We start from the raw sequence: 12,809 nt of genomic DNA, 5'->3' as shown, positions 1-12,809 counted from the left end.
CATAGTTTCATCTCAAAAACTATAAGCCTCGGCCCCTCATTCTGTTGTTCAATATTGTCTTTTATTAGATGATTTCCTTGTGAGTCTATTCTGCATAATCAGATACTGTGGCCAACTTTTTCTGGCAGTCATCCTAGTGCAGCTTAAAAGTGTAATTCTATATTGTGCATGGTTACTTTTGATATGTGGGCATGTTTCATAAAGCACAAGTCCAATGTTTTCTGAGAAAGGATCAAACTCTGATTTTGAAGTGGATTGGGCCTACAAAAGGTAGAACCTGGTGAACTGGCCATTACAACATTTATGAGTTGGTCAGGTCTCATCAACTTCAGTACCGACCAAGCATGGACCATTTTAAAAAGTCTCAACTATAAACATATTTTGCTTAACATGAGCCCCTGTATATGAGCTTATCATCTCTTGTTTACTGAAAAACATGGTTTGAGACAAATTATATATTATTTTCTTTTAAAATCAAAAGTTAACAAAACCCGGTCTGAGTCACTGAGTTGACCCGCCGAGTTACGAGTCAATAAAGAACGAGTCGAGTCCCGAGTCACGGCTTTTAAAACCTTAATCTTAATGCAAGACGTTGGAGAAGAGGTGTTTCTGATCCAAATGTTGACCACCATGTGATAGGATCTATATTATCCTCCTCTCTCACGAATAACGCCGGATCATATAATCTCGAAGATGAAAATTTTTCAAACTCTTGTGTGACTTGATTTAGAAGATATGCTTATGGAAAAAGTCTTATCATATACATATTTCTATGTCTTGATAGCTCTGGGTCTAAATTTGGAGGAACACGACCAATACCACCTGCATGTCACTTATTTGCATAATATTTTGAATTAAGAGAATGTGACATGCAATGCAAAAGAGTGTTGCTCTTATCCCATCTTCTGACTAAAATTGAATGAATATGGTTAAAAAATTTTGAATCATCCAATGTAGGATTTTTTTTCTTCATGCCTGAAAACTATAACTTGTATTTTTTCAATCATATTATCCCACATTTCATAAACTTTGTGAAGCATGGGCTCATCCTTATCAACTTCTCTTAACATTTCCCAAATAGGTTGCGTAAATTGAAGGAAGTATACCACTCTGTCTCAAAACTTATCATCAATAATGAATTTCTTAATTTATTGAGCCTTGATATCATCATTAGCACGATAGAATGTCCAATTTTCATCAGTCATCATGCTAACCAAAGCATTCTTCACTTTTTTAATCATCTTCACCATCACAATGATGGACGCAAAACGTGTTTCAGCGACCTTCAATAATTTCATATCAGAATGCCTATTAAATATAGCATTAGCACGATGGTGGTTAACAACAAAATTTCTAATGCTTTTGACATTTCTTTCTAAATCTTCAATCCATGAACATAAAGCATATGCTTGTGAATTTTTTCTTCTTTGGGGTTGTAGATGCTCTTTAAGGCAAGATTTAAGTTGTGTGCTATACAGGGAGTCCAAAAAATATGAGGGTACTCACTCTCCAAACTCAACACTGCACTTTTACAAACTGGAGCGTCGTCTGTAATGATTTATACTACTTTCTGATCACCCACTTCTTTTATGACTTCTATAAACAACCATTTCAAATACTCTGCATTTTTATATTCCCCAGATGCATCAACTGCTTTCAAAAATATTGGGTCACTAAGCGAACAAGCAATGAAATTAATCAATGGACGCCTTTGAATATCTGTCCATCTATCAGAAACAATAGAAACTTCATTTTGCTCCCATGAATATTTTTTAATCTCCCGCAACCTCTTCACATTTGCCCTCTCTTTTGCAAGAAGTGTGGTTCGTAGTTTTTATGAGTTTAGAGGCATATAGCCACTCAAATTATAATTTGCCAAAGATGTTACTAAATCCTTCCAATAAGGATTTCTAGCCGCATTAAATGGGAGTGAACTAGAATAAAAATGTCTCCCTACTTTTCTATTCATATCCTCCCTTCCATATGTATTGAATGTTGCTTGTATCATTCATCTACCTCTTACATTGACTTTTCTTTTTTTTCAGCATCTTCTTGGTGGCTTCCAAATGGAACACTAATTGCACAAGAATCACTCATTGTCTTTCTCTTCTCATATTTTTCTTGTATTTTCTTGTATTGTCTTCGCATTGCCTCATCAACTTTTCTGTATCCTGAAATGTCATATCCTGGTATCTTCAACAAATGAGCATTCACTCTTGTGTAAGACCCAACAAAATCTCTTTCATAAAGCTTGCATCGAAATCTCTTGTTTCCACTACCTCCTTCTCCAGTTTTTGCAAGCTTATCTACATGTACCCATAGTTGCCCCACATCATCACTCCCACTACAACTATCAACAAAACTAGCAACAAAACTCACATGTGAGGATGAGGATGATGCAAGTCTTTTCCCTTTATCCTTCATTTTTGTCCTGAAAACACAAAAAAAATTATATTAAAATCAATTATGCAGACAATCAAGATTTATAATATCGAGTCCAGCTCTGACTCACAAAGGAGGGTTGAGGGTTAGGATCGGTCTGTCAGGCTGAGCCCAGCTCCCGGCCCCTCCAGGGAAAACAAGGAGGGGGGGAAGGGTTGGGGCCTCACCCCACCCCTGACTGTCGGAAAAACAGGGAGCAGGGAGGAGCTCACCCCCCTCCCCTGCGAAAACAGGGAAGCAGAGAGGGGCTTGGCCCCTCCCCTGAAATCAGAGGGAGCAGGGAGGGGGACTCGGCCCCTCCCCTGAAATTAGAGGGGGGGGGGGGGGGGGGGGGGGGGGGGGGCTCGGCCCCTCAACCTGAAATCAGAGGGAGCAGGGAGGGGGGCTTGGCCCCTCCCCTGTCGATCCAACAAGAGAACGATAGAGAGCGATTAGGGGAAGGGTTGGGAAAAGATAGAAGAAGGGGACAAGGGAGAGGTTACCTGAGAGGAGAGGAGGTGGCTCTGGGCGTCGTCAGGGTTGCGGGTGGGGTTGACGTCGCCGATCGCCGGAGGTCTGCGACGAGGGAGAGGAGGAGGTGGCGTCGGGCTCCCCTGAGAGACGTCGGGAGGAGAGGAGGCGAGCGAGAGAGCACAGCTGCGCGGGAGAGGAGAGCTGTGAAAGAGGATTAGGGCAAAATTCCTCTTTGGCAACCCTTTTGATCAGGCAAAAACAAAAAAAAAATACATCTGAAAATTGGACAAAAAATAACCCTAGGTGAGGTCAACGCACCCAGAGTCATGTTGACTGCATCAAGTGCCGCACCGGCACGCGCACATGCATCGCGTCGATGCAGGTGCGGCACCTACTTTGCCAAATTTGTGTGACTTAGATTATAAGCCTTAATTTTACTTCGAATATAGTGATTTATATAAAAGTCAACCTGAGGTCCTTATTTGTCCATGTGCTTTGAAGGATGCCCCTAACGGAAACATATTTTTAATAATTAAATTGGGAAATAGTTTTTCTCAAACTTTTGACACAAAGTATCAATATGTAAAGATAGAATTTTTTAAAATATATGACCAAAGAAATACTTAAGATTTCTAGAAGTGTAATTTTGAACCTATGTCACAGGGATTCGGCTAGCAGGGTGCCGCACCCGCATCGACGCAACTCGACGGGGGTGCGGGTGCGGCACCGGGTGCGATCAACCCAAGGGTCATTTTTGTCTAATTTTTTTATTGAAAAAAATTAAATTTTTTATCAAGGACAAAAAGATCTTGGATCATTAGAGCATGTTCCATGGATTTCAGGGGAAAGGAGGTTGGAAAGATGAATATAACCAATAAATTCAAGAATTATCAATGGAATTGTCTAACTCTTGAGCTAACGAAGCCAAAAACAAGAGAAAATATCAACGAGACATACGATTTCCAAGGGGAAAAAAAGGTGATCAGAAGATACGGGTGAGAAAAAAAGAGGAAAGACAGAACACGAACGTGATCGACGAGGAACTCGTATTTCTTCCGATTTCTAAAGGGAAAAAAGGCGAGCGGGGACTCACACTTCTTGATGGTCACGATATCCGCACCGCTCCTCGTGGCGTTCACCGCCTTCTCATCCTTCTTGGTTGCGGCATTGGGCGTCTTCTTCTTGATCACAACCGGCTCCCAATCCTGTGTCAACGGACCGATTCCAGCCATCCCTTGAGAAAAAGAACCCAAGCCGATGCTTTTGGATGCACGTGATAGAGCAAAAAAAAAAGGCTAATTCAAGAACTAGGAAGCAGCAAACCCTAATCTCCCAGCCTCTCTCTCTCTCTCTCTCTCTCTCTCTCTCTCTCTCTCTCTCTCTCTCTCGGTGAAGATATTTTCTGAACTGAGTTTCGTTTTATATAATGTGAAATTACATACGGACACCTATCGTGTCAGTTTTTACATAAGAAAAATACCATATTTTTTATTATTGCATTCAACGTTACCCATACCCGAACCAAACCCTATAAGATCCGGGTATGGTGATAAATAATAAGACCCGATTAAGAGTCGAGTTCGACCAGAAGATCCGATTAATACAAGAACGTAGGTATAGTTTGTGAAATTTTATATCAGACCCTGACCTAAGTTTCCATTAAGACCTGCAATTTTTTAATGTAAAAATAATAAAAAATATGTTTTTACTGAATATCATTCGGGTCTGGTTCATATAGTTCTTATCGGGTTCAAGTAACCGATTAAAAATATGTGGGTTCAGCTTGACTTGTATAGGCTCGTTTATATATATATATATATATATATTGCTGCACCCCCACACCCGAGTTTTTTGGAAGTGCCGCATCCCCGCACCCGCACCCATGTGACATAGTTTTGAACCCATCAGAAAATTTCTAAAATTTGTATTGAAACCCTGAAGTTGATTTTTTTATTCTTCAAAATTTTGGATTTTAAACTATTTTTAGTGGATTCAAATAGGAAGTGTTTGCTTAATTTACATGTAATATCTTAAGTGAATGGAGAATAAAAAATAAAAATAAATAAGATAAAAGGCTCACAGCAAAATGGTAATTTTGAGTCATGGCCCAACTGACCTACCCCCTATTAGAATATGGATTGGATATGGATCCAATAAAGGATCCATATCCATTCACGAGTATTGTTTTGTATTCTACTATAACATGTGTTACTAATGCAGGGCACTTTTGTCTTTGTAAAATGATTGTAACCCTATTAAGACTAATGTAGCATTACTGCAGCCATTAAGTTAATGGTGGCTGCCGATTTCTGAAAGCTCTCTCCTTTCCCTTCATCATTTTTCGTACTTGCAGCAGAACACGTCTGTTCATAAGCAAATTTATCACCCCCCACCCCTTGCCGCCTTAGCCTCTCTATGAAGATTCCCTAGGTATATGAAAAAGAATAAAGGAAGGAAGAGGGGCTAAGGAGGGGAGGCAAGGAGAGCCTCAATAGTTCCCATAGCCAAGTGATCAATTACGGTTTTAATAATTAGGATTAGCCTTGGTTACTTTCTTATGAGTAATTAGGTGTGCTTTCATAATTAAAGTTAAGTTTTCTTAAAAGTAGTTGTAGCTTAGTAGCTATGGCTTTCTAAAATTAGAGGTATAATAGTTTTGTAAGTAATTAAGGTTTTAAGTTTTAACTATCAAGATTGAGTTGGTCATGAATTATTTTGTTGTGTGCAATTACACAATTAGACCTAGTTTTCTTAATTAAGCTTCATTAGACTGGTTGCAATAATTCTCAAAATCATAGTAAGGTCATCATAAGCTAATTTCTTGTAAGTAATTGATTTTTGTTAGAGCTTTTGAATTTAGATTACTTCTGTTTTGAATGTTTTAAAAGCTAGTCTTTGTTTAAGAATTAGTAATTAATCTGATGAACTCAATAATTGATTTCAGATTCAATATTTCTCAAATTACTGATTTTTATAAACATCCTTCAAGTTAAACTGATTTTCTAGATGTTTTTACAAAGACATCAGATTTTCACATTTGCTTTAAAAGTAATTAGCTACCGCTCTCATAAATTTGATCATTGTTTTAATAGTGTCTAAATATCATGTTTGTTTCGTTATCACCATCTTGAGTTTATTTGAAATTGTATTCTTCAGACAATCAGATTTAACATTGAAAGTCAAATAAAAGTTTCATTTAGAAGTATTTGAAATTGAAGCACCCATACAGACAAATGCAAGTGGAGGGTCGGGCAGATGGTATATTGACCCCGGACAACCTTATCAGGGTATGGGGCCCATGGTCTCTTTATTGAATAAGTGTAATCACTAATCAGCTCATGTGGCTTGTCATTGGGACTATCGGCCCAGTTGACTTAGTATCACAATAGTCTTTTTATTTATTTTTGTACAAACTAGGAATTTAGTTTGTCTTTGACGGAATTGAGGTAATCCTTCCATGGAGTCGTTGGGACCTCCCCAACGGCTCTATTTCTAGTCATTGGGGAGTGTCCCAATGGCTCTATGGCCCCTTTGCTGTGTATAAATAGGGGTATTCCCCCTTTTGTAAAGGCTATGCTTTCTAAAGCATTTTGTTATACAAAATCCTATATTTTTAAGTGTGATCTTGGCCCTTGTCTGGCCTATGTGTATGTGCTTTTGTGTTGACCCATAAGTGGTCTTGGTGTTATTTAATATTGTGTTCTTGTAATCCCATAAGAGGCATTCTCTTGCATTCTATCTCTCAAGGGAAAACCAACCTAGAAGTCTGAAAATAGACCAATGTGTTTTATCTTTTATGTATAAAGAGGGAGGGGTGTCCATTTATATGCTTTGCATGGAGGCACACCTCTCTACATTGATCGATATAGGACTAAAAGTTTTCATGAAAACTTTCCTTGTCATGACATGAGGGAAAGAATATTAATAGTAAGGCATTTATGAGAGAGAGAGAGGGAGAATTAAATGGTATGTATACATGAAAGGAAACTTGTTCTTACATCATCCATATACCATCAATTGACATTCTAAAAACTTTGTAACTCTCCTTTCAAATTGATTCCTCGATAGCTAGCTAGTCATTTTCAGCCTCACTTTATATGCAACTAAAATTTACTCCATTCCTGCTGATGTTTCCAACAACATTTTTGTCTTTCTGCTCCCCAAATTACAATTATCCAAGTAGTCAAGTTCCCCATATAAAAGATATGAAAAACCAGCAATTCATACTAAAACCAAGCCAAGATACCAGAAAGGCAAGCTATTGCAATTAAATACGGCATATCTGTCGTGCTAATAGTTTGAATCTTAACACAAAACTAGTGAAAGTGCTACCTCAACTGACTTTAGAAAGTTGTGGATATTAAGCTCGTCAAGGCTACATTTTGGATGTAGATGCCGAAATTCAGAAGAAACATGAAGAGAAGAAATGAAGAAGATAAGATTATCGGGTGAGAGAGAGTGTCGTCAACTATACAATTTGATTCTTCATTCTATTGAGGCATGTATTTACATAATCTTCCAGCAGGACAAAATTGCCCCTGTAAGATACAAGAAATAACATGAAAGTACAGTTTAATGGTACAGTGACAAAAATACCCTGCCAGAGTAGGCAATTCCTAACTAAATACCATTCTCCCATTAACAGAGAATCGATAGAATGCCACTTTCTAAATGTCTCGATCAGAATTACAAGTTCTACAGAGGACAAGTACATCCCCAGGAAAAGAAAGAGATGGATGACAAAAACGAAAATCTTTGTACACATGGTAACAAAGAATGCAGATATGCGGTATTTGATCAATACAAGTCCAAGAAAACAGATATAACTAGATGACATACAATACAAATGAAACAAAAAAGGCTGATAGTTGCAGGAAATTGCATCTCACCATAATAGCAGCTTGGCGTTCTCGAGCTTTTGCCTTTCTCTTCTCCGCATCAGAAGGCAATACATGATCTCCATCAAATTTTTGCAACTTTTCTGACAAACGCAGTATCATATCAGGGATTAGCCTTTCCAGTTCAGCCCTGCATCCAGCATCAAGTTCAGCAAACTTCATCAACAAGCTCTCAATCAATGTAGCAATATTACCAAAACCTGACTCAAATATCCCCAGCTCATTAACTTCATAATCTTTCTTACACTTTCTCATTAACAGCACCAAAAGTGAAAGCAAACTTTGATATTCTGATGCCACATGTGGATCGATCCAATCTACAACAACAACTTCTGTAGCATAGGCTAGAAGAGGCAGTACCATTCCCTCATCGATTGACAGACAAGAGTCACTTGTATGTGTTATAAGGTTGAGTTTACTGCCATTTTTTAGAGTATGAACCACACAGATATCTAAACCCAAAGAGAGCAGGTGCAGTGCTCTAAGAAGAACCCCATCAGGAGCTCGTGAAGATGATGATTGTTCTGCAGCAACAGCATAATAAACTACAGCACGTACAATCTCAAGCACTATCCTAGAAACAGCAATTCCAAAAATTCCATCTAATGGATGAAAAATCTTTGTCCAGCGAGGTATTTGAGCAGTCATAGCAGATACATTGCAAAATCGCAAGTATCTTTCTTCAGCTAATTGCAGATCTCTTGAATTCCAACGAGGATGGTACAAATCCAATTCTTTCCAACATGTTTTCCGCAATGAATATCTTCCCTGAAATGTGGAAAAAGGTATAGCTATAGTACACCCAACTCAAACGGACTTATGTGAGATAGAGAGAAGTGGCTATTGTGAAACTAACCTGCTTCATGCCAGATGGGTGAGAATAAACTGCAATCATGTCAATGGTGTTCTGAAGTTGATCACTCATAGAAAGACCTCGAGGAAGTGCTTTAACAAGCTGACTGTGAGTTGCATCTCCAATAGCTAGCCTGTAAATCAATTCTCTCTTCAACTTATCTGCAGTACTTAATCCACAAAGCTGGCGTTCTTTCACAATTTGTATTATAAGAGTAAGCATGTCCCGCATCAATACCGATTCATATCTACAAAAAAAGAATGTATTAGTATAAAAAAATTGAAATCAGATAACAACAGTCTGAGAACTTCTAATTCAGCAGACATCTTAATAGAACATAGAACTGATGACAAACACTACAAGGAACAAAGTCAACAGCGGCGACTCTTTAATGGCGACAAAAAAGTTAACACTATTGACTTAGCAATAACGGTGACTTTAGATATCCCCATGAATGCCTTGGCCGCACACAAATGTTGTCGTTAAAGAAGGGGCAGGAAACGGCGCCTTTATATATCGCCGTTATAAGTATGTTTATAACGGCGACATTATATGGCGGTTAAATATGTCACCCACACCTATAACGGTGACTTTAGATATTGTCGTTATAGGTTAGTTTATAACTGCGACATTATATGGCTGTGAATTATTGCCATTAAAAAACTTTTACGGCAATATTTAACGGGCATATAACTGAGGCCAAAAATTGGCGGCCATTTTTTGTCGCCGTTATAGACCTATAGAGGCCATAAATAGGCAATAGCGGCAAGAAAAGTCGCCACTATTGACCCTCATCCTTGTGGTGAGAAGCTGTACAAGACCGTAAAGCACAGATATCGAAATGGAAGTCATTCAAAAGCACCAACTGACAGATTCAAATTTTAAGAGTATTCGAGAAGCAAGGGAAGTGACAATGCACAGAAATCACTTGGGAAGCGAAGTAGGGTTTGTGAAGTAATTGGGAAGTGTGGAGTCAAAAAGAAAACTTTATGATAACACATGCACTAATCCATAAGTTACATTAAGAAATCCCTTGAACACTAAAAAAAACCTTGAAAATATATGTGCAACATTCAAAAGCAAAAACTACATATCCAACATTTGAGACAAGACAGCTATAAAACTTACTAAACTTTCTTTGTATCTCAAAGTATCAAAAAATGATAAAAAAAATGAATATCCTGTTTCTGAATAAAACTAATGTCACATAGACACACCATATTGTCAGTCGTACCCATGTCGAGATGGGTGTTGGTACCGGATGCAGCACAGGTACGTGCTGGTCCGAGTCGGGTCAGGGCCAACCCTCACACAACCTAACTTTTTCTTTTTTTCGTATCTCGAGCAAAAGACAGAGAGGAAGAAGAAAAAGAAAGAGGAGAAGGAGGAAGAGAAGAAGAAGAAAAGGAAGAGCAGGAGGAAGAAGAAGAAAAACAGAAAGAGGGAGAAATAGAGAGAGAAGGAGACTCGAAACCCTCTCCTTCCCACCCTTGGCAGAGAGAGACCGAAAAGGAGAGAGTGTGAGAACCCCAGAGAAAGAAAGAGCAAAAACGAGAGAGAGAAAGAGGGAGAGAGAGAGAGAGAGCAAAATAGAGAACCTACCTCCGCTCCTCTTCTTCTTCTTCTTCTTCTTCTTCTTCTTCTTCTTCTTCTTCTTCTTCTTCTTCTTCTTCTTCTTCTTCTTCTTCTTCTTCTTCTTCTTCTTCTTCTTCTTCTTCTTCTTCTTCTTCTTCTTCTCGTTGCATTGAAAGGGAGAGAGAGGTTTGGATATGGATCTTAATATAGATCCATATCCAAACTCCCTCTTTCTTTCTTTATATATATATATAGAGAGAGAGAGAGAGGGAGAGAGGGAGTGGCAGCTGTGCAACCCTTAGGTGCACAGCTACCTATGCAACCACGCTGGCCGTCCATCATAGGACGTGATGGACATCCAAAAAAAACATGAAGGCGAAAATTGCGCTTTTTGGGTGTTTTTGCCCTTTAGCGGTGGTTTTTGACCGCTGCTAAAGGTTCCATTTTCCGCTGGGACCTTTAGCAAGGTCAAAAACTGCCGCTAAAACCCGCACAAAGCATGTTTTAGCGCTTTTTAACAGTTTTTGCGCTGGTCATCCATCATGCAGCGTGATCCTATAGGTAGCTGCACACCTAAGGGTTGAGCAGCTACCACTCTTTCTATATATATATAGTCGTGTCCCCACACCTGCACTCGTACCCATGTGACATAGAAGATGCTAAATCTGCCCTCTAACCTTTGTCTCAGGGGTGCAGAGATATGACTCTTTTTATTATAACTAGTACATGAAGTGGGGGTCAAAATGGAGTACCCATGTGGCATAGCCTCTAACTCCTCGGTATGTATGGTGTGTGGTTTCTAGTTAAGAAAGAAAGGGATTCCAAATTTTAAGAAGCTTCTCTTATGAAATTTACCAATGAGAATGACATGACAATGTTTTGAGAATCGGATTTTTCCATACAGTAGAAGGCATCTATTCCATTTCAGGCAAACAGTAGTGAATCATATGCACCAATATTCGCTATGTTAAGCATACAAGCATATACTTTAAAATAAGCACATCACCTATATTGAGACAAATAAAATTAAAATTCCTCAAATAATATACAGAAATACCACTAGCCAAAGATATTTCATGTTCAAAAATTTTGTATGTGTTGAAGAGTACAATATGTGTTTTACTTTTCTTTGTGCTACCCCTTTGATGGTAGGGATTCATCAGTCCTTGATTTTAGAAGACTATTGAATCAAGAATCACAGGCATCGGAGTTATTCTTGATTTTTGGAGATTTTTCAAACTCTTGCTGGCTGTTAGGAGGCGCCATAGAGAGATACTTGGGGTTTTTGTTGATGTTTCTTGGTATCGACTGAACATATATGTGTGTGTTGGTATGTATAGCTGTATTTGCATCTTGTTTGGCGCATTCGCGGTGGAAGTTGCTGCAGTTTACTTGTGCAAGTTCTTTCAATTTCAATTGTAGTTTCGGGGTTTGGTGTGAAATGGAGAAGAAACAAACTATTCAGATTATCCATGTCAAGTTGGATGGCACAAACTATGCATATTGGGAAGAATTCATAAGAAAGGTGGTTAATGGTTTTGGGTATACAGGGTATCTAGACGGTACCAAATCCAAACCAAAGAAAGAGGATGTGAATTATGATGTTGATATCATAGAGTGGGAAAAGTACAATGCCAAAGTGAAGGCATGGCTCTTGGGATCTGTGGAGTAAAACATTGTCATCAATATATTATGAAATATGAGATAGCTAAGGATGCATGGGGATACTTGAAGCAGATTTAGGATCAATCCAATTGGGCTCGAAGGTATCAATTGGAACAAGAGCTTAAAGCATTTGTAATGAAATGGTGGTCTTCAACAAATGCACAAATAACTCACAAACAAGTGTCTATTGGAGACACTACAAGCATGACCCTTGAAAGGGTATAAAAGAAAGAACACTTGAAAAATAAATAATACTTTATTCATGAACAAAAATGCTTAAGAAGCATGGTTATTTACATTGAAGGGGTTCACCCCTATATATACAAAAAAGTGGGAGAGAGGAGAGCTCATTTTGAGCTCTCCAAAAGAGACGTTGGATTCCAACGTCTCTTAATATAGCTGTTGGACTACAGTCCAACAGCATTTATTATTATAGCTGTTGGACTGTAGTCCAACAGCATTTATTATAGTTGGTCCAACAGCTATTTGCACAGTCAAGTTCCAACAAAAACTTGACTGGATCAAATATCTAGTTTCTATTGAACTAGATGCTAAAAAAGAAAATAAAGAAAAATAAAAAAAGAAAATATAATAATATTAAATAATATATATATATATATATATATATTACATATTACATTTTAACACTCCCCCTCAAACTTACGGTACAATGAGCGAAAGTTTGTCTAAGAGGAAGTGAAATCTAGGAGCAGCGAGAGGCTTGGTGAAGAAGTCTGCTAATTGATATTCTGATGTAACATATGGCAGATCAATGGTTCCATGTAAGTATTCCTCTCTGACATAGTGATAGTCCATCTCAATGTGTTTAGTACGCTCATGGAATGTCCGGTTGCTTACAATGTAGATCGCACTTTTGTTGTCACAGCACATCTTTGAAGCTTGCGTTGCTTTAGCTCCCATAT

At 38.4% G+C, this 12,809-nt stretch overlaps 1 protein-coding gene across 4 annotated transcripts in view; it reads right to left on the bottom strand.

Moving 5' to 3' along the window:
* LOC149828280 (E3 ubiquitin-protein ligase PRT6-like) overlaps positions 1-12,809 on the bottom strand; it is a 151,680-nt gene that overhangs the window by 93,063 nt on the left and 45,808 nt on the right. For all 4 annotated transcript variants that reach the window (XM_090017491.1, XM_090017490.1, XM_090017492.1 and 1 more), the window contains exons 5-6: positions 8,650-8,893; positions 7,785-8,561 (exon numbers count right to left, since the gene is read on the bottom strand). In XM_090017491.1, the coding sequence (XP_089873617.1) occupies positions 7,785-8,561; positions 8,650-8,893 (1,021 nt within the window). The remainder of the gene's footprint in view (positions 1-7,784; positions 8,562-8,649; positions 8,894-12,809) is intronic.

Source organism: Nuphar pumila, chromosome 9 (genome assembly GCF_984573655.1).
Source record: "Nuphar pumila chromosome 9, dmNupPumi1.hap1.1, whole genome shotgun sequence".
NCBI lineage: Eukaryota > Viridiplantae > Streptophyta > Magnoliopsida > Nymphaeales > Nymphaeaceae > Nuphar > Nuphar pumila.
Note: the sequence above shows the minus strand (reverse complement) of the source record. Positions and strands in the feature narration are given on the sequence as shown.